Source organism: Helianthus annuus, chromosome 9 (assembly GCF_002127325.2).
Source record: "Helianthus annuus cultivar XRQ/B chromosome 9, HanXRQr2.0-SUNRISE, whole genome shotgun sequence".
NCBI classification, from domain to species: domain Eukaryota; kingdom Viridiplantae; phylum Streptophyta; class Magnoliopsida; order Asterales; family Asteraceae; genus Helianthus; species Helianthus annuus.
The window spans coordinates 109,270,241-109,293,824 of record NC_035441.2 but is presented as its reverse complement, the minus strand read 5'-3'; the positions used below and the strand labels follow the sequence as shown (position 1 = coordinate 109,293,824).

At 38.3% G+C, this 23,584-nt stretch overlaps 1 protein-coding gene and 1 long non-coding RNA gene across 2 annotated transcripts; both read right to left on the bottom strand.

Annotated features, from left to right (window-relative positions):
- Positions 1–509: 509 nt before the first annotated feature.
- LOC110876083 lies at positions 510–1,921 on the bottom strand. The gene is made up of 2 exons (XM_022124263.1): positions 1,870–1,921; positions 510–1,180 (listed from the first exon to the last, which is right to left on the bottom strand). The coding sequence occupies exons 1-2, from the start codon at positions 1,919–1,921 to the stop codon at positions 510–512; spliced, it is 723 nt and encodes a 240-aa protein (XP_021979955.1).
- Positions 1,922–4,868: 2,947 nt separating this feature from the next.
- On the bottom strand, positions 4,869–21,218 carry LOC118482047. The gene is made up of 2 exons (XR_004866954.1): positions 21,073–21,218; positions 4,869–5,777 (listed from the first exon to the last, which is right to left on the bottom strand). It is a non-coding gene; the product is annotated as an uncharacterized LOC118482047 (long non-coding RNA).
- Positions 21,219–23,584: the final 2,366 nt, after the last annotated feature.

Genomic DNA, 23,584 nt, shown 5'->3' with positions numbered 1-23,584 from the left:
TCGTCAGTATTATTATTCTTAGTTTTGAAGTTGTAATTTATATAAGAACTAGCATTTTGACCTGTTTTGGGTTGCAATGCGAAACTTAAAGTAACTTCAATTTATACTGTCAAAGATTTGACTCGACTCATGTCCGAAGAAAGTTACATCAAAGCGTAGATAATAATCACGAAAATGTATTATATTTGATCAAACTTATTAGGCTGGAGGGTGTGGTTGGAGTCCCCTAAGGGGCTTTATTAGGCCACGTAAGCGACACGTAGGATCCACGTCAGCCAGGGGGGGCTTTATCACGCCCCCCTTTAATTTGCAGGGTGTGGGATGGAGCCCCCGTCATCATTACCTAATTATTTTTTATTTATATATTTATTTTTTAAATTAAATGGCAATTTTAATAACTAGAAAATAAAAAAAACATAATTTCATTAAAAAAATAAAAACACTACAAAGTCATTAAAAAAACACAAGGTACTAGAAAAAAAACATAACATACTAGTCACTAAAAAAAACTAAGCCCGAATTTGTGCCTTACGAGCCTCCAAAATGACTCGATCCTCATCTGGTAGATTTGACAAATCTCTTGCGAGAAAATCCATGTCTTTTTGGGTTTGTTTCTCCATTCTCATTTGTTGGTCTTTTTCCCTAATGGAGATTATTTTGTTGAGACTTTCCTCGAAGTCGCTCAACTTTGACGGGCCATCCGATGGTGTTGAAGAAGACTTTCCTCGTGCCGCTGCCTTACTTTTATCCCTACCAGTTGGTCGAGGTACAACATCATCGTTTAGATTAATTATTGTACAAGCATCAGACCCTGATGGTTCAGTGGTGGATGTCAATTCAGACCGTTTAGATCTAGGGCGGGTTGGGTCGACCGGTGGTACAAGATGCCACTTGGGAGATTTGCGAAGAAGCTCCCATGTTGTTACCAACGTAAAAACATGCCCATGGTATAATCTATAGTCGTTGTGGGCTTGGGTCATGACGTCGACGTCGCTCGAACCACTTTTCCTTTGACTACTGTTGACGAGATTAGTATATATGTTGTTGAAATTGGTAACCTTCGTCCTCATAACACCCCACTTTCCCGAAAAAACAGGTGTTCTATATTCACCACGACCCATTGCGGGGAAAAACTTCTCACGTATACGACCCCAAAATACCTTTAAGTCTTGGTCGTTTCCTACAAAAAAAAAATGTTTTTACAAAACAATATGTTTGAATTAAAAAATAAATTTACTAAAATAAATGTTTATAAAAGTATGTAAAAAAATATTTGAAGATAAAATCTCGTCCTCCGATGCGTCGAGCCATGCTTTTGCCAACTCGAACTCTTCCTTAGGCGACCAAAATTCGACCTTCTTAGTAGCACGTTTTTTCGGACTCATTCTTCTTTCGATGACTTCTCTTTTTTCTAGAAGAGGGTTCGACTTGGGTTTCGAGAACGGTTTCGGTTTGGGTTGTGTTTTGGGTTTCGGGTATGTTTTGGGTTTGGTGTATGTTTTGAGGTATGTTTTGGGGTATGTTTGGGGGGAGGGGGGAATGGGGGTTGAGAATAATGCCCGTAAAAACTGGGCATCGGTGGAGTGGTGGGATGAGGAGAAGTTGGGGTGCTTGGTGGCATCGGATAATGTTAGTGCATACGTCTGTCGACTTCATCTTGTATCGAGTCTTATACTAGAATTGTTAGATCAGGGCACGTAGTATGAGAGGATAAGAGAGTTTTGGTGTGAATGAGCTAATTTCGCTTGAAATGGCACATGCCACTTTCAAGCAAAATCACAATTGCCGCTTGAAATGGCTCCTGCCACTTTCAAGCGAAATCAGCTCCTCTATATATAGCTTTCATACGAAATTAGTTGTATCTTTTACCGGTCTGAGCAACGAAGTGCTGCCGAAGTGTCGTCTCACTGTAAAACGTCATTATATCAATAATATCAACAGTTAAAGTGTAAATCTAGCTGAATTGACCTCGATACGTCTGTTTCTGCCTTTCATATTGAGAAAACTCTTCTGATCGACTCGTTCGGGTCTGAAAACGATCCTACAAGTGGTATCAGAGCTCAGGAGGAAGAGTTCATACCAATTCAGCTGCAAATTCTGATTTCTACACCTTCTTTTAAAAATTTACAACTTTTCACGGTCAAAATGTCTTGATTTTTACACATCATACTCGGAATTGTGTTTTAACAAAACCTTGAGAGTTTCAGGCTAAAATTCGATCTAAAAGTGACAAAATTTCTAATTCTGTTTCAAAATCAGCGAGAGAATGATGACATCAGCAGCATTTCAAACGGAATTAGAGCTTAATTCCGCTTGAAACCAGTATTCCGCTTGAAACCAGTATTCCGCTTGAAATTTCATTGTTATTCCGCTTGAAATTGGCTAATTCCGCTTCAAAGTCGTGATTCCACTTCAGTAATCCCGCTTGAAATCTGCTATTCCGCTTCAATCTGGTATTTCATTTGAAAAAGGCGTTAGTTCAAGCAAAATTAGTTATTCCGCTTGAAAAGATATTTCGCTTGGAAGGAGATTTCGCTTGAACGTATTGATTCCGTTTGAACAGGGATTCCGCTTGAGATTGTGATTCCGTTTGAAAACACTGTTTGACAATTTTTTTAAAAACCGAAAATGTCTAACGAAGAATTTTACAACGCGTTGTGCCACATCTCCGACTACTCCGGCTTCCATTGCTCAAAGCATGAACTTAGAAAATAAAACCGGAACGATGCAAAAACCCTCGAAGCTAATGAGTATTGAGGAGTATTACGGATGGAAAGATAGATTTGAAAACTGGGTTCAAGCTAACCATCTGAGATCTTGGGAATGAATTTTGAAGAAGTATGTTCTACCGCGTACAGATCTGCAAGTTGAGAAAACAATCTCTGAATTCAATGAAAAAGAACATGATATGTATAAAGCTGAAAAGATGATGATCAGTCTACTTCAGTAAGCCATTAAAGAAGACATCTTTGTATTGCTTCAACATGACAAAACCTCAAAATCAATTTGGGATGCTCTTAAAATCAAGTTTGAGGGAAGTGAAAAGATGATTAAGAGTAAAAAAGCATTGCTTAAAAAGGAATTTGATCTCTTCACTAGTTTGCCCGGGGAAGATACTAAGAAACTAATTGAAAGATATTGCCACTTAGTGCGATCCATGTCGATGTTAAGCATAACCAAAGATCGTGATGAATGGGTTGACAAGTTAGCTGACGCTTTACCTCAAAAAGAGTGGGGCACTTATTTGATGATCTTGAAAAACACTGGAGAATATGATGGATTGATGATTTCCCAGTTCATCGAAAAGATTGAGGGTCAAGATTTGGAACAACAAAAGATTGCGAGGATGAATAATCCGAGTGGTCAACAAGATGTGAAAATGTACTACAAAGGCAGTGTTCAAGAGATTGAAAGGAGTCCAAAAATACAAACTGCTTTTGGTGCTGGAAATTCTTCAGAAAATGTTGATCAAAGTTCAAACAACAGCAGTGGATTTTCTTCATATCCGAATGTTAACCTAAAGAGTTCAATTTCGAGTTTTCATACTCAAAGTACAAAAAGTTGAAATGGGTGTGTGATACAGTGCAACATTGCTTTGAATCTCCCAGAGGGTCAAAGTTTTTCTAAAGAAATTGCTAAAGATCATATGTCGTTACTTGCAACGGTGCTACAGTCCTATGAAGGTTTAGTCGCGGGGAGAATCGGGAATCCTATGCTAACGAAGGAGGATTACGATCAGATAGACGCTGAAGAAATGGAGCTCATGGACATCAAATGGTGTCTAGCTAGTGTCCTGAGAAGAGCTGAGAAGTTCAAGATGATTACTGGAAGAAATGATTTTCTTGATGCACATGTTTCTACTTTAGGTTTTGATAAATCTAAAGTTACTTGTTTTCGATGCAGGGAGAAAGGCCATTTCAAGAGGGCATGCAAAAATCGAGAAGCAAGTGAAACAAAGAATCCATTCGGAAAAGATGATTACTACAGGAAAGGCATATATCAACAAGTTGGTCAACAACAACAACAAGAACCACAAGTGGCTCATGGTAGAAAAGTTATAGAAGATTCTTCAAAGAGTGCATGTTTGGTGAATCAAGAAAATTTTAGCTGGGATAAATACATTTCATCCGACAACAAAGCATGCCTAATCAATCAGGAAGATGAAAGGTTACCAGAAGGATTTAGCTGGGATATGTTTGCGGATGAAAAAGGAGAGTTTAAAGCTTTCATATCGTGAAAGAACCAGATATGTTTACAGAATGGATGAAAGTGATTGGAGTTAGTGTGAAGGATCAAGAAGAAAAGTCTGTTTCATCTGATGAAAGCTCACAAAGTTTAGATGAAAGTTCAGAAAGAGCAATTGTTTTTTATCAAACACCATCGGATTCTGGTTCTTCGGATGATAGTTCTGACAAGTCAATAGAATTTGATCAATCACCAACTGATGCCAGTAGTGATGATGAGGAAGAAAGACATATTAATGTTGCAAAATCTCATCTCTCTCCTGAAAGTTTTCAATTTTATTTTGCAGATCGCTTGGAGAAACTGAAGGAGAAACAAGCTACAAAAGAACAAAAGAAAATGAAGTCTGAAAGTGTTGCTCAAAAAGATGAGACTGTTCAAAATGAAGAAGTGAAAACTGTAGCTGAAAAAGTTGAATCTGAGAAGATCATTGAAGTAGAAAAGATTGTGGAAGTCATCAAGCCTTGCTTAAAGTGTTTAGAACCTTGCAAGGAATGTGCAGCAAAAGATGAGAAATTGGCCGAGTTTGAAAAGATGAAGGAACAATTACTGTTCAATCTCAATTACGTGAAGGAATTGTAACGCCCTAACACGTTTTAACCAAATTTAATGCAGCGGAAAATGTATATTTAAAATTTCTTTCGTTATATTCATTCTTTCACCTTAAATACTTTAATCCTTTCTATATATTTAATTAAGACCTGACATACTTATACTAAATTACGTGACCATGCACCCGCACGTACAATCCATGTCTTAACTCGATCTTCGACCGCATACACTCAATGATGAGAAATCCATAAACCTGTATAACCTGCAATCACCTCATACAAACACATTGTTAGCAACCGGTGACATCATACATAAAATTTTAAAGTATGTGTATTCGAGCGTCAACATCTCTTGATCTCACTTATATAAATCCATTAACCCGTCCATTCGAACACATTCATCGGACTTCAATACCGAATCTTTACTTCCAAAATTAGTATTCCTGCACTTCCATTACACTCTTAATAGAAAATCGATTAGCATCGTTAGACTTCATTCATATATATAGGTTCACGTATACACATAAGCAAACCTCCTTCGTCCATGCATTTAGCTAAATACCAATTCATTCATACATACTTTTCTATCCATACGCACATACTTACAATCTACATCTTACGCGTTCATAGTCATACTCTCCTACTAGTTTCAACTACTTACATACAATCAAACCCATATTCACATTTGTAACTACTTATCTTCTCTTAATACATGATACCAAATTGTAAGTTCCCTCTTACCCGCACTTGTTAGAAACTCTTCCCTTAACCACTTTTCGACTCATTTCGCCAAACTTACCTTAATACTTCCATTGATTCATACCTTCTTACATGACTCACGATAATCATCATACTACAATACATTTTAGAAACTAAAGGGTAAGTCCGGAATACACTTACCTTGCGCGTCCGTATTTACGTTCACTTACTTGAGTCTTCTTAGCCCGTTAGCCTTCCACGCTCTCAACCATCTTGACATGATTCCTATACATTCATGTCATTACATTCACGTTCTTATTATCATATATGCTTATACATATGAACAACCATATCAAATTCACATCTCATATATGACCTTCGTTAATCCATTCCAACAAGCATACAGAATACTCAACATCATCCCTACATAATCTTTACATGAACTATATATGTTTACTCATTACTTGCATGCAATTTCACTTATTATTGTCTTTTAGACATTTCATCAAACACTTGGTGTGCGTACTACTTTCTAAGCATGATGTACAAGTATTTCATGCTTTTCTTCCTAATTATCACTTTCATTCATCAATACAAGTAATCATCATACAAATTATATACCATACTCAATCTATATACATGTACACATCACATACTACACATATTCACAATCAATTTCATACCCTTTCATGGATTAAACTAACCCACTTAGCTAGGTGTAGTAATTCATCAAAACACTTAATTTATAGAAATTTACTCAAAATCTTCACTTAGGGTTCGTTCCTAAGCAAGCATACATTGCCAATTTGGCCATAACCTCTACGATTCATACATAAATCACTACTTGTGATGTTCATCAAGATTTCTCAACTTCATTAAACATCAAAATTCAACATACCTTATGATTCCCTAGCTTGGGTGATCATTAATTCATGTTCCTTCTTGAATTTGAGCCTCGATTCATCCTTCAATTGGATGATATATGATGAACTAGGGTTTGGCTCTCTAGAGCCTTCCCCTGATCACGTACAGAACACACACCAAGTGTGTGTGTGTGTGTGTGTGTGTGTGTTATTTTCATTTAATAAAACAACTTTCAAGTTATCCCACTTTGGTCCCTCATGTTTCGTTTTAATTAAATAAGGCTACAACTCTTCGTTTACTACTAACGATACCAATAATCAACTAGGTTAATTATTCCTAGTTAATCTTCATTTACAGGTTAAATTTTATCATTAACGGGACCTTACCCGTTTCTTAATAGTAACCGGGTTTAAATTACTAAACTCGTTTTTGGGGTGTTACAAGTCTACCCCCCTTAAAAGAGGTTTCATCCCCGAAACCTTGCTCATATCCACGGGGCCATAAATCTTCACTTACCGGTTACTACCAGTCCTTCTATATATCACACTTATAAAATATATTCATATATCTTTGGATTTCGAATTCTTGCCTCATGTTAGCTCCTTAGTGATGATCATCACTACATGTTTATTCATTCCTTCCATTCAAAATACATACCACGGCACGAATTCACTCATACCTTATAATAAGGACTCATTCCTGAACAAATATAACCGGACGTCTTATCCTTACTTTCTTAAATCAAGCATAATACTTCCATGCATTCATTTATCATAGCGACTCGATTATATCTACTTTTATTCATAAATCATGTTGGAAATGGCACTCTTACTTTCGTCGCACTCATACTCATTACAACAGTCCATTATAACATTCTTCCTACTTACTTCTTTAGCCATATAATGGGTTAGGATATGATCATAAGTATTTCGTAAACTTTCGCTTATAGTTTTACTACTGGAATCTAAACTACTATATCAAACTCACTTATTCATGCTTAACTCGGGAGTTAAACTTCATTCTACGTTTGTTACCGTTACATGCTACTATGTATACTCATATACGTACATCCACATGTATGTTCATACATACATACATACCTACATGAATACATTCATACATACATACATACATACATACATACATACATACATACATACATACATACATACATACATACATACATACATACATACATACATACATACATACATACATACATACATACGTACGTACGTACGTACGTACGTACGTACATACATACATACGTACGTACGTACATACATACATACATACATACATACATACATACATACATACATACATACATACATACATACATACATACATACATACATACATACATACATACATACATACATACATACATACATACATACATACATACATACATACATACATACATACATACATTCCTCATCCATTGACGGGCGATAATCCCTACTTCGTGCATACGTTCATTCGCACGTATATTCATACATTCCATCTTTATTCCTTTGTGCACATTCAATCCCATTTCATACATACGTACATACGTTCATATATATACACTCATATATCTACTTACATACACCCGAAAACATACTTGCAAACATAAACACGTCTATACGTACATGCTTACTGTTAGGGCTGGATTTTTACTATGAATGATCCTTATACGTGATCCTAACCAGTGATCCTTATTTCTTTGGCAGGCAGTGATCCTCAGCCGGACCTCAGGATCAGGATCACGGGACATTGAGGTGATCCTAGTACTAACGGTCATTTTCGATTACTACAATATTATTTTGCAGGAATATCTAGCAGGATATGCCCTACATATCATGATCCAGGGACGCGCTTTTACAAATATGGCAAGAGCTGAATTGAAGATGAACGTTGTGCCGGATATGGAAACATGGCTTGATCTAAGGGCAGCAATTTAGGCTAGATTATCTTTATTTCTAAAGGGGTAATGAGCTGATTAGTGGTCTATCTACCTAAAATAAGTTACCTACACATGTATAAATACCCATCTTCCTCATTCGGAAGAACACACACAACATACGACACAACTCTCAACACTTAGACACTCAGTGATCCTTGTACTCAGCTCATTATCATCCGAAGTTGTAACTACATTTTTATTATATTGAAGTTGGTGATCGGTAGTTGCCATCACCCGAGGTTTTTTATGCCGGAGATCATACATTGATCAAGGGCTTTTTCCTCGTATAAATCACTGTGTCTTTGTATCTTTATCACGGAAGTGATCCTTTACTTTCATAGCTAACCAAGCATCATACCCCGTTTACATAAAGTTTGGTTACATTATCCTTGTGTGATTTTTGACCAAAACAGTTTGGCGCCCACCGTGGGGCAATTGGTGCTTCATTCATAAAGAAAATCCTTTGTTCAAAATCAATTCAAAGAGTTACATGGCTTCATCATTGAAGAATACTTCCACGGCGATGTCTGCAGTCACCTCAGCACAAACCACTCTACCTCCTCCACCGGCAGGATCCCAGAGAAATGCTGAGAAGAGACCAACCCCTTCTTTCGCTAAACCTCCATCTTCTTCTGCTATGAATTCTTCTATTCCCAGTACTAGTGATGTGTTTGCTTTAATTTTGCAGATGAAGGATCGTATGCAGCGGCAGGATGAAACTAATGACAGGATCCTCAGGGAGATTGGAGATCTCAAAAGACAAAAGAAAGCGGCAGAGGATCATTCCCCACTGATGCCAAAATCCTTGAGCTTTGAGACTCCAATGGTCACCTCTCAGCCATCAGGGATCCCAGACGTACAGATCACAGGGGAGACGAGAGGATTACATCTCAAGTCAGCAGCAATGACTCAGACATCGGGCTCGTATTTTCAGCCAGCAGGATCCTATCCTCAGTATATGGGATCCTTCATGAATCCGGGAGCCTATCCGGGGGCACAGCAGTTTCAAGGATCCTACTTTATTCCAGGATCGTTCCAGGGCCAAGGATCCTCCTTTGTTCCAGGATCATCCCAGGTTCAAGGATCCTCCTTCGTTCCAGGATCATCCCAGATACCAGGATCCTTACAGATGCCAGGATCCCTAAAAAGTTTGCAAGCAGGGAATCTAGATGTCCATCAAGGGGACTTCATTCCAATGCAGACCATTGCTTCCACTGGTCCCTCCGTTATTCCAGAATCCCAGCAATACGGATTCCCTAACTTGAACCCAATGGGAGGTAACACTTTAAATAATTATCCTACCACTAACCATGGATTCATGCAGGATACAGGTACCAATCATGTTATGGCCAGGGAACTACAGAAACTAAAGGACATGATCTCAAGTGTTCCAGGGGTAGTCAAGCCTATCCCAGAGATTGCAGATGGGAGCCACAAGGTATCTCGCTTTGCACCACCAATCTGTGATGCAGAGGTACCCAAAAGGTTCCATATCCCTACCATGAAGTTGTATGACGGCACAACGGATCCAGAGGAACATATAGCACAATACAGGGAAAGGATGGAGATCAATCCTATCCCAGAAAAATTGAAGGAAGCATGCCTATGCAAAGGATTTGGATCTACTCTTACTGGATCAGCCCTTAAATGGCTGCTAAGTCTTCCCCCTTACTCTATTACTTCATTTGCTAATTTAGTTAATTTATTCAATAACCAATTCTCTTGTAGTAGAAAATTTGAAAAATTAACCAGTGATTTGTACAGGATAACTCAAAATAATAATGAATCATTAAGGGATTATATAACTAAATTTAGTAAAGAATCCTTGGATATTCCCAACTTGGATATGGCTACGGCTGTTGAAGCCTTCAAAATGGGACTTCTTAAGGATTCATTATTCTATGATGATCTTGTTATGACACCTTGCAGGAATTTAGATGAAGTAAGAACTCGAGCACTCAGGTTTATCCGGCTAGAGGATGACAAGAGGATCCAGGAGAGACAAGTAGGATCCTCAAAACAAGATAAGCAAGGATCCTCCTTCAAAAACAACCAGTTCAAATCCTACCATAGAAACGAGAACAAGAATGTGCATGCTGTCGACCAAGAAGAGGATGATGAAGAATATCCTCCAATCTCAGAATATTGTTTTTCCGTTGACAATCACGAACTAATCCTTGCAATGCAGAATCTAGGTGAAAAGGCTAGGTGGCCCAGGAAGAATGATAAACCATCCGGGACTAAAGACAAGTCCAAATGGTGTGCATACCATGAGGATTTCGGCCATCTAACTGAAGATTGCATAGCCTTAAGAAAAGAAATTGGATACCTGCTAAGCAAGGGGCATCTAAAGGAATTGTTGGGAAGAAAAAAGCAAAGGACCCAGGATCCTGAAAGGATCCCTGAAAAGGCTCCAGCACCTCCGGCAAATGCACAAGTGATTAACTTCATATCCGGAGGATCAGACATTTGTGGAACATCCTTCTCAGCGGCCAAAAGACATGCAAAAGAATCAAAAATGGATAATGGAGAAAGGCCTATTAGAACCTCAAGCGTCTCAGAAGGAAAGATGATAACATTTGATGAGGATGATCGCATCAACATCCAGGATCCTCATCATGATAGTTTAGTTATCACTCTCTTTATCTCTAACCATTTTGTCCGCAGGATCCTTATCGATGGAGGGAGCTCAGTGAACATAATCCAGCTTGATGTCTTGAAGAAGATGGGAATCCCAGAATCAGACATCACACCAAGATCCTCCGTGCTTGTAGGATTCAGTGGAGAAACGAAGAAAACTCTGGGGGACATCAAACTCCCAATCTACGTGGAAGGATTACATAATTACCAAAAATTTTGTGTTATTGACTGTTTATCTTGTTGCAACGTTATCCTTGGCAGGCCTTGGATACATGACATGAAAGCAGTTCCATCTACCTACCATCAATGTGTGAAGCTCCCTAGCCCATGGGGGATAATCAAGATCGACAGTGACCAGCAAGAAGCTAAGGATTGCTATACCTCATCCATGAAGCCAACCTCGAAGCCAAGGGAGCAATAGCAATTACAGTATCCTCCGAGGAACGTCTTGGAGGCAAGGGAACAAGATGTAGATGAAATCCTCTTGGACCCTAGTGATCCTGAATCAAAAATCTATATCGGATCAGGGATCCTTGGCAAAATGAAAGAAGACATGATATCCTTCCTCAAAAGAAGAAAATCTACCTTTGCTTGGAAACATGAAGATATGACAGGTATATCTAAGGATATTATTACTCACAAACTTGGCATTGACAGGTCTATCAAGCCAATCCATCAAAAAAGGAGGAAGTTTGCACCAGAAAGGAATGCCATTATCCAAGAAGAAGTAGAGAGACTACTTCGAGCAGGTATGATCAGAGAGGTAAAGTATCCTAAATGGTTAGCCAATGTGGTTGTTGTCCAAAAGAAAAACGGAAAGTGGAGGGTATGTGTCGATTTCACTGATTTGAATAAGGCATGTCCCAAGGATCCTTTCCCATTACCCCACATTGACTCCATGGTGGATGCAACAGCGGGGCATGAACTGTTAACTTTTATGGATGCATCATCCGGATTCCAACAAATCCAGATGGAACCATCTGACCAAGAGGATACAGCCTTTATGACCCCAACCGGTTTATATTGTTATATTGCCATGCCTTTTGGACTAAGAAATGCAGGGGCAACATATCAAAGGCTGGTAAATATGATGTTCAAAGATCAAATTGGAAAAACTATGGAGGTGTACATAGATGATATGGTGGTCAAGTCAAAGAAAGCTGAGGATCACCTAAGGGACTTGGAAGAAGCATTCGATATCCTTGATAGTTACAACATGAAACTTAATCCTTCGAAATGCCATTTTGGTGTTAAGGCAGGAAAGTTCTTAGGATACATGGTAACCCAGAGGGGCATTGAAGCAAGCCCAGAACAAATCAAAGCATTAATAAATATCAAGTCTCCTGCCAATACCAAGGATGTTCAAAGACTAACAGGCAGGATAGCAGCTTTGAACAGGTTCATATCGAAATCCTCAGAAAAGTGCAAAGAATTCTACGATATCCTAAGGAAGAATAAGAAGTTCGAATGGACTGAGAAGCATGAAAATGCTTTACAAGCCCTAAAAGAGTATATGTCCTCAGCACCAGCATTAGCAAAACCGGAAAAAGGAGATGTGTTATCCTTATATCTGGCGGTATCCTCAACCGCTGTAAGTGCTGTCCTTGTTAAGGATCACGAAGGTACACAATATCCTATCTACTATGTAAGTAAAAGTCTACTTGATGCCGAATCCAGGTACTCACACCTCGAAAAACTCATCCTTGCATTAATCATGGCATCCACGAAGTTAAGGCATTATTTTGAAACTCATACTATTATTGTTAAAACTAATTTTCCAATTAAGAATGTCCTCAGGAAACCGGATATGTCAGGGAGAATGGCTAAGTGGGCAGTGAAGCTTAGTGCCCATGATATAAGATACGAACCAAGAACAGCCATTAAATCTCAAGCACTAGCTGACTTTGTGGCTGATTTCAGTAGTGATCTACAAAAGGGAGCAGAATTGGAGGTCCAGCAGCTGGATGAGACCAAGGATCCTTGGATACTACACACCGACGGATCCTCAAATATCAAAGGCACAGGGCTAGGGATCCTACTAAAATCGCCACAGGGGGACATAATACCCCACTCTATAGCTTGTGAGTTCCAGGCAACTAACAATGAGGCTGAGTATGAAGCCTTAATTGCTGGCTTACAAATTGCTAAGGATATGGGGGTAAAATATCTCGAAGTATATGTAGATTCATTATTGATCACCAATCACTTTAATGGATCCTATGCTGTTAAAGGTGAAAAACTAACCAAATATTTAGAGATAGTCAAAGAATTGGCACTCTCTTTTGTTTCTTTTAGCTTAACACAGGTACCAAGGGAGGATAACACGGAAGCTGACGCATTGGCCAACCTAGGATCATCTTTGAAGATTCCAGAAGATATAAGTATCCCTATCATCCATATCCTGGCTCCTGCTATTGAAAAACAGGTGGCCATGGAAATAGAAGAGGATACTGCAATGATCCCTAGTCAAGAAGCCCAACCTAATTCAGGATCATGGATCTCACCGATCATGGGATATTTGCAACACGGGGAGATCCCGATGGGAGAAAATCCTAGAGCTTTCAGGATTAAGGTATCTCAATTCACAATTCTGAATAATGTATTATATAAGCGATCTCTTGCAGGACCATATTTGAGATGTATCGAGGATCCTGAAATTGAAGAGGTGTTGAAGGATTTCCATGAAGGAGATTGTGGAAACCACACTGGGGGCAGGGCATTATTCTCAAGGATCCTTAGAACAGGATACTACTGGCCAACCATGAAAAGGGATGCTGTAGAGTATGCTAAGAAATGTGATCCTTGCCAAAGACATAGCAATATCCTTCACCAACCAGCTGAATTACTACACCCCATACCATCCTCTTGGCCATTCATGAGATGGGGAATGGATATAGTTGGCAAGCTCCCTAAAGCACCTGGTGGAAAAGTATTTATGCTTGCCATGACTGACTATTTTTCCAAGTGGATAGAAGCTGAAGCCTTCGCTCAAGTCAGAGAAAAGGAAGTCATATCCTTCATTAAAAGAAACATTATAACCAGATTTGGCATCCCCTCTGAAATTATATGTGATAATGGTTCTCAATTCATTGGAAGGAGAACCACTAACTTTTGTGACAGTTGGGGAATCAAGATGATAACATCAACACCAGTTCATCCACAAGCCAATGGTCAAGCAGAATCATCCAACAAGATCATCATCAACAATCTGAAGAAGAAGCTAGGATCCAAGAAAGGAAAATGGGCAGAGGAGTTACCTTATGTGCTATGGGCTGATAGGACAACTCCCAAGAATGCCACTGGCCAAACACCTTTCTCTTTAGTATTTGGGGCAGAAGCAGTGATCCCAACAGAGATGGTGATCCCAACTGCTAGAACAAGTGCTCGTGATCCTGAAGAAAATGCTACAACCCTAGCTCAGGATTTGGATACTATTGAGGAAAACAGGGATCTAGCTAGGATAAGAATGGCAAGCTACCAACAAAGGATGGCTGGTGCCTACAACAAGAATGTCAGGATAAGGAAGTTCCAAGTCGGAGATATGGTGTTGAGAAAAGCATTTCAAAACACCATCAATCCTGCTGACGGGAAGCTAGCACCAAAATGGGAAGGTCCCTACTTGATTGAAGCTGAAGCAGGAAAGGGGGCATACAGGTTGCTAACCATGGAAGGAAACTTGTTACCAAGAGCCTGGAATGCTGTTCACTTAAAGAAATATTTCATGTGAACATGATCCTTCCTGCATGTGATCCTTACATTGGAATATCCTTGAAGGATCCTGGAGATATCGTTGATCCTTACACAGGTAATATGCTTATCCTAAAACTATTGCATTTTCTTACTTTTTGCCTAAGGATAAGGATCATGTATCCTTCATCCTCTACTCACAAACCATTTGAGTTATGATAGTTCAGGTATCTTCAGCATATCATCAAAGATCTTCAAAAGCATCACAGATCCTCGGGTCCAACCCCAGTTATCCTTGGGATTATCCCCAGTTTCCGCCAGCAGCGCACGATGATCCTGATATAGTTCACGTCTTTGGGATCAGTACCCACTTTCGGGGCTGGCGACCTCATCGTACTGGCTATACCCAGGATCCTACGTATAATGGTGGACGCACCATACATCCGTTCCTAAGGTTTCTAACGTTTTCACGTTAGCTAAGGTTTTGACATTTTCATGTCACTAAGTTTGGATAGTTGCCAGAAAGGGCCATACTCCAGTTTACATACGATCCTTTGGGCTTGTCCCCAGTTATCCTTTGGGCTTGTCCCCAGTTATCCTATGGGCTTGTCCCCAGTGATCCTCCGGGATCATTCTCAGTTATCCTTTGGGCTTGTCCCCAGTTACAAACTTATCTTTTATATTGGCTTAGTCCCAAGTTATACTCCATTTTTCAGGTTTTCGAAGTTAAACAATTAAGGATCCTTAATCCTTATTGTTCATTAAGATTTTTACTTATGGTTATCCTGATTAAAGGTTAGGATCCTAACTCGGATCCTCAGGTATGATCCTTAACTACTTTTAATTTCATTATTCATTTGAATAACCTTTAGACCTTGACAACTGAACCTATGATCCTTAAAATAAACTATCTTGAAAACTTTCGATTATAGGATATTTGATCCAGGATCATATCCTAAATTTCTTAAACATAATTTGCTCAACTTTTCAAACAAACATGTGTCAAAACAATTGAAAATCAAAAAGGATAACAACACAAGATAAGCCAGAAAGATTAAAGTTATATTATTAAACCAAAGGATCATTAACCCTTTCAAAAAAGTTGTCAAAATTGCCAACCCACATTTCTACCAGCAAAACGTGGCCCGTCCACATGGGTTGGCAAAGGGTGTCCATTGTCTATGCGGTCTTAGCATTTTTGCAGGAAAGTAAAAGCAGCAGGATCACAAAGGCTTCATCCCCCAAACAGAGGATCCCTCCACCTTTTGTAATCCTACCTGTTGTTCAAAGGATCCAGGATCCTCAACCCTAAACTATTGTTCAAATACAGACCAACATTGTTTTAAAAACATCACAACCACTAAACAAAAAAAAATTGGGCTCCGGCTATGTCTAGAAGTTTCCATCATTGCCCAATCTTGCAGCTCAAACCTTCGCTGCACCATCACCACCAGCTCCACTCGCTTCACCATGATCCTTGCCAGCATCACCTCCCTCCAGCCTTGGGATATCCTCAGCATCCTCCTCATCATCCAAGTCTACCAGCCTTGCCTTCCAACCTTCAACATCCCATGAGCTCTTGTCAAAGGCAGGATCCTGAGCCTCCGCAGCCATTTGTAGTTGTATCTTGTACATAGCAGTTGCGGCAGAGACCTTGGCATCCTGGATGATCTCCTGCTTCTCATTATCCATGTCAATCAGCCTCTGAGCAGCTTCATCCTTGGTGGCCTGGAGTTCCTTCTCAAAATCCGCTATCTTGAGATCCTTCAACACACCCATTTGCTGAAGATCGGCAATCTGGCTCTCCTGGTCCTCAACATTGCCAATATAAGTTTCAATCTCAGCAAGTTTCTGCAAACAAAAGAAATAAAAACAAGCTCGGAATCAGGTGATCCTCGAAAGATACTAGATAACCAACAGGGGCAGTGATCCTCACCTCGTTCACATAGTCAAGAAATTGCTGACGAAGGAGAGGGAATCCCTGGAGTTCATCAGAGGTTTTCCTCTTTTTTCCCTTACCCCGAATGGACGCTTTAGGAGCTGAGACTGAAGGGCTGGCAGCAGGAGCCTTCTTTTTCTTAGAAGACGTGACATTGGCAAGGTCACTTATCCCAAACATGGAGGCAGATTTAACAGACCTGGCAGACTTTCCGGCACCTACACAATTCAAAAACAAGATAAGTTCCCTTATTAAATTGAATACTTTCACATAAGACTTATTTTTTATGAGGATACTTACTTGACATTGTGGCAGATGCAGAGGATATCTCTTGAGAATCTTGGATAATAATCTGAAAGCTTCGAACTTCAGGATCAAGCTTCTTGAAAGCTAACACTCTTTCTTTGGCAGCAGGGGTCAACCTTAAGTGAGCAACGGAGATAGCTGCATAAAAAGACAAAAAAAGAAAAGACATCAGTGATCCTCATCATATGAGACAGAACTGATAGTGATCCTTCGAGGATCCTCTATCCTACCATGAGTGGCCCATTCCTTGGGCAGATCCTTCCCATCTGGGATGGAATCCCTCTTAACAAAGAAAAACCGACGTTTCCAGTTTTTATCATTCTTGGTAACTTTGAAGATAGGGTGATCCTCCCCAGATTTCCGTTTCAACAAGTACCGGTGAGAACCAAAGGTGGTGAGATCATAGAGCTCAGCTAACTCTGACATCCCCAAATCAATCCCTTCTTGCTCGATGATCCTCTCAAAGGTATATAGAACCCTCCAGATCATCGGCATAGCTTGGATAAATGAGATGCCGGTAAGAGAAAAGAAAGATTGGGTAAATGTCGGAAAAGGATATGAATACCCGATGAGGAAAGGAGTAGCAGGAAAGGCCACCCAAGTGTCCGAAACAAAATCACTCAGAGCAGTAGGATCAAAGGGTTTGAAAACAACATTCGCTGGGAAACAATGGCGAATCTTGTCTATTTGGATATCGCTAAAGCAGCATCTCTCCGTAGGAGAATCTTTGATAATCCCCTGGCTTTTCAAGGGACTATCCTTCTTAGAGCCTTTGTGCGGTGAATTCCGAAGAAGCATATTCGAGATGAAAACAGGGTAAAAGCAAGAAAGAACAGAGCAAAGAAGAAAAAGAAGAAGATGATACCTGATCAAGCCTTCGGTGACGATTATAAAGGAAGATACTTCGAATTTAAATGCAAAATGATCCTAACCCTATCTCCTATTTATAATGATGATCCGCAGGGATTGTCACATCAGTGACGTAAATATCCTAACGGCTAGTCCATGTACAACGGCTAGTAAACCGGGATCGTCCGTTAGAGATAAGCTCAAAACAAAATATAACTCATCTATTTACAATTAACTCCTTATATTTTGGGGGCAATTGTTAGGGCTGGATTTTTACTATGAATGATCCTTATACGTGATCCTAACCAGTGATCCTTATTTCTTTGGCAGGCAGTGATCCTCAGCCGGACCTCAGGATCAGGATCACGGGACATTGAGGTGATCCTAGTACTAACGGTCATTTTCGATTACTACAATATTATTTTGCAGGAATATCTAGCAGGATATGCCCTACATATCATGATCCAGGGACGCGCTTTTACAAATATGGCAAGAGCTGAATTGAAGATGAACGTTGTGCCGGATATGGAAACATGGCTTGATCTAAGGGCAGCAATTTAGGCTAGATTATCTTTATTTCTAAAGGGGTAATGAGCTGATTAGTGGTCTATCTACCTAAAATAAGTTACCTACACATGTATAAATACCCATCTTCCTCATTCGGAAGAACACACACAACATACGACACAACTCTCAACACTTAGACACTCAGTGATCCTTGTACTCAGCTCATTATCATCCGAAGTTGTAACTACATTTTTATTATATTGAAGTTGGTGATCGGTAGTTGCCATCACCCGAGGTTTTTTATGCCGGAGATCATACATTGATCAAGGGCTTTTTCCTCGTATAAATCACTGTGTCTTTGTATCTTTATCACGGAAGTGATCCTTTACTTTCATAGCTAACCAAGCATCATACCCCGTTTACATAAAGTTTGGTTACATTATCCTTGTGTGATTTTTGACCAAAACACTTACATACTTACTTATCGTTATATAATGCAGACACTCATACGTACCTTCATACATGCTTACATACACATCTACATACTTTCATCAGCCAAGGATTTCATCATTCTCATCCATAACACTAACGGTTATCACATTTTCTTTCATACTTTCGTTCAACTTGGTGTTTATTCACCCATAATTAGTTTTTTTTTCGAATTCCCGATTTGCATTAACATTATACTGTACATGGACCAAATAATATAACTTGTAAGACCTAAGCTTACATAATCGAGAATTTATAAGAACCTTTGCATTTATATAAATAATGGCCATAAACTTTCATACAATGTTTATAACACTTCAACATTTTAGATACGATAACATATTCATACTCATAAAACCCTTACAAGGTTCATCCACGTATACTTTACATTCCTTTATCACTTTAAATGTAAGCATTTCATCTGCGTATTCATTCCCTGGTGAGATTTCAATAATGTACATGTATTACATTTCATTTTCGAGGCACACTATTAATAATGTTAATGCTATAACGTATCTAAATCATGCGTACGTGCATACTTTCATACATACTTACATACACTATAGTTCCATATCTACATACATACATACAAGTCATATTCACTTATTTGTAAGTTGAGTCTTATCTACAATCATATCAACACAAATCAATGCAATTACAAACAAACATAACCGACTAACTTCCAACAAGCATGATGAACATTCCATTAACACGATGAACATTCAGCAACATAATGAACATTCCATTAACACGATGAACATTCAGCAACATAATGAACATTCCATTAACACGATGAACATTCAGCAACATAATGAACATTCCATTAACACGATGAACATTCAGCAACATAATGAACATTCCACTAACACGATGAACATTCATTAACATAATGAACATTCTATTAACACGATGAACATTCAGCAACATAATGAACATTCTATTAACACGATGAACATTCAGCAACATAATGAACATTCCATTAACACGATGAACATTCAGCAACATAATGAACATTCTATTAACACGATGGACATTCAGCAACATAATGAACATTCCATTAACACGATGAACATTCAGCAACATAATGAACATTCCATTAACACGATGAACATTCAGCAACATAATGAACATTCCACTAACACGATGAACATTCATCAACATAATGAACATTCTATTAACACGATGAACATTCAGCAACATAATGAACATTCTATTAACACGATGAACATTCAGCAACATAATGAACATTCCATTAACACGATGAACATTCAGCAACATAATGAACATTCTATTAACACGATGGACATTCAGCAACATAACGAACATTCCATTAACACGATGAGACTATCATCTTAATTTACATTAAGAATAGACGAAGTTCATATGAACTTACCTTGGTACTTACCTTTACCCATAAATTATTACATGGTTCCCAATATAAAACATACCAAACTTCATTTATAAATAAGAAGTGATTCCGGAAATCACTTACCTTAAGTGTCCGTATTCGCATCCGTTTCCTCGCCTCCTTTTGACCCGTTCATGCTTTTATCAAACAAACTCATTTGTTTATACTCAAAACTCACATGGACATTATAATTATAAAACTTTCTCATTATCTGGAGCTTCATTCATGGGATTTAGGCATCCGCTACCCGGTATGCATTAAAGTTATTCGACCCATTTAATGAGATTCCAGCTCTTAGCTCGAATCTCGCTTATACTTTTCGTGCCTCCAATTTTCACACTAAGGCTTCTTTTATCTTCTACCACGATTATATTTGTGGTGGATCTACCTGGCTAAAATCAAATATTCCACATGTTACCCTTCGGTTCGACAATTTACGAAAAATGCTCATTACGGGGCATTAAGCCAAAAGGGCTTACATCTTTCACTTTTACGCAACCAAAAGGGTTTATTCATTTATAAAACTTATTTCCAAACTACCCTTACGGGTCGTTTGCCTAATTTGCCTTTTAAGGGCATTTTGGTCAATTTTTAGTCCTTTCTTTTACGGCGAGGGGCTTTCAACAATCGCATATCCTTGCTAAACTTTTTACTTACACATACCTGGCTCGAGTCAATTCATTGACCCATTTAAGTACATTGCATTTTTACTTGCTAATTAATAGCAACGTAATTTCCATACGCTATCCATCCTGTTAGCATAAAACTAAACAAACGTTCATTAGTCATCATCGTCAAATGATAATATCATCATCAACTGACCCGTTTGGTCTAAACAACCCAAACCTTTTTGCATTTTAAATAAATTGGTATTTATTTACCAATTCTCTCATTTGACTCATTACGGATTTTCAACTTCATTAAACATCAAAATTCAACATACCTTATTATCCCCTAGCTTGGGTGATCGTTAATTCATGTTCCTTCTTGAATTTGAGCCTCGATTCATCCTTCAATTGGATGATATATGATGAACTAGGGTTTGGCTCTCTAGAGCCTTCCCCTGATCACGTACAGAACACACACCAAGTGTGTGTGTGTGTGTGTGTTTGTGTTATTTTCATTTAATAAAACAACTTTCAAGTTATCCCACTTTGGTCCCTCATGTTTCGTTTTAATTAAATAAGGCTACAACTCTTCGTTTACTACTAACGATACCAATAATCAACTAGGTTAATTATTCCTAGTTAATCTTCATTTACAGGTTAACTTTTATCATTAACGGTACCTTACCCGTTTCTTAATAGTAACCGGGTTTAAATTACTAAACCCGTTTTTGGGGTGTTACAGGAATCTTACGATGTATTGAACAGAACAGTAACTGGTCTTCAAAAGACAAATTCTGAACGAGAAGATGCATTGACAATGCTGAATGTTGTGATGATGACGAAGCAGAAAGCTATCAATTTTTACATCGAAGAAAGTGCAAAGTGGAAGCAAGAGTTGGAGACTGAGAAAATAGAGAATGAGAGAATTAGACGATTATTACAAAGTTATTCTAGTTCTGATTATCTCATTGATCGAATTTATCCAACTGTTGCAGGCTTCGAAGCATTTTAGGATGAGAAGATAAAGAAGAAGGATACTGGTAAGAAACCGAGTGTTAGCTATAATAAGTGTCCACCTCCGATCTGGGAAGGATATTCTCCCAGAAAACCAAATGAGGAGCTAGTCCAAAAAGCAGTCAATATAACGCTAAAATCCGAAACAACTGATGAATTACCAAAAAACATTGACGTCACTTTCACATCGTCTGACACTGATCATGAGTCTGAGTTAATTAAAAGGTGGTCGATCAGGTGTTGGATACAGATGAGGCGTCTGAGTCAAAGTCTGAGTTTGGAGGTTCAAATTCGTCAGTCAACAGTCCAAAGACATCGGTTAAACGGGCTTACAGTAAAGAGTTTTTGTTATCAAAATCGAATTTGAATGATGAAACATTTGAAGTAGCATATACTTTGAATGATTTTGACAAATTCTATGACAGAAATTAATATTTCTGAAATAAAAGATTTAAATCTTACTGAAAAACCTAAAAAGTATACTTCAAGAGTTCAACAAAGGTTAAACAAGAAAAAAGGTTACAATTCTGGTTCTGGTTTTCAAAAGAAACCAAACCATAATGGTAATTTCAAAAAGAAAGGTTTAGGTTTTATTCCACCTGAAAATTATAAAAATGATAAAAATTCTAAAACAAACACAAAATTTGTTTTAGGAGGAAGTGCTGAAGATGAACAGAAGAAACCTTTTTGCAGACAATCAAACCAGGAGTTTCTTGCTGAGAAGAAGAGAATAGGAACTGGAGTTTTTTCCCAGAAAGGATACAAGAACCTTTTTTAAATGCAATGAAGCTGGTCACATTGCATGGAATTTTTCGTTCGATGCCAAGAAAAAACAGGGAGTTTCTGAAAAACTTAAAGGAAAAGTTGTTGAGAAAAATGAACCACCAACTGAGAAATTCAAAATTTTTGAAAATTCAACTTATGAAGTTGGTGAGTGTTCAAAGAGAAATTTTTACAAAAAGAAAGCCAAGACAACCAAATGTGGGTTGTTAATAAGTTTTCTGAGAAAGTCGGCGATGATTCTGGTTCCACAAAGCCAGAAGAGCCATATATTGAGATTAAAGAAGAAAAATCAGTACCTTCAGTGAATGATGATAATTTTCAATCATTGAAGGATGAAAAGTTTAAACAAAAGGTTGGTAGAGTTTAGATCTCGAATCAATTCTTTTCTGAGAAGAAGGAATTTGATGTTGAGAAAGCTTTTAATGGGAATGTGAAAAAGATTTTTGAGAAGATGGTCGAGGGAAAGGCCAAAGGGGTTAAAGATTTTTATGCTACAAAGAAAGCAACTTATAACCCAACTGAATTAGAGTTAAAATCACCCAAGGTTGGTCAGACTTGGGTGGAAATTCTTTTCCCTTAAAAATCTGACTTGCCTAAGCTCCCAAGTTTGTAATCGTGGAGCAGGAATCAGCATCATTCTTGATAAAATTGATGTTTAAAAGATTTTAAAATTGTGAAATTTTTACAGGTGATGGATTATGCCGGAACTCCCAGGTTGGTAAGTGAGGAGTATGTATTGGCATCTTTCTTAAGAAATTGATCTACTCTTACAAGTGGTATAAAGGTTTATTCTTACAAGTGATTCGTCAAGGTCATTAAGTTGAACTTGATGTAATCTTCATACATGTGATATTTCTGAAAGAACAAGATGATGAACCCCGAACCTACAATTGGTTTTCACAAAACTTATTTTCCGGAAAAATCATTTTGATTAAAACAAACTTAAGTGTTTTGAAATCAGAATGAGAAAATAGTTTGTTGTCAGGGGAAGTTCTGATTGTTTATGCCAAGTGGATGGAGATTTGAAGCTTGTTACATCAGTTTGTCAAA

Coding starts and splice junctions, on each gene's coding strand:
- LOC110876083 (XM_022124263.1), bottom strand. CDS start 1,921: ATGACGTTTTACAGTGAGACGACACTTCGGCAGCACTTCGTTGCTCAG. Junction 1,181..1,869: donor GCACTTCGTTGCTCAGACCG/GTAAAAGATACA, acceptor TTTTTTTTGTAG/GAAACGACCAAGACTTAAAG.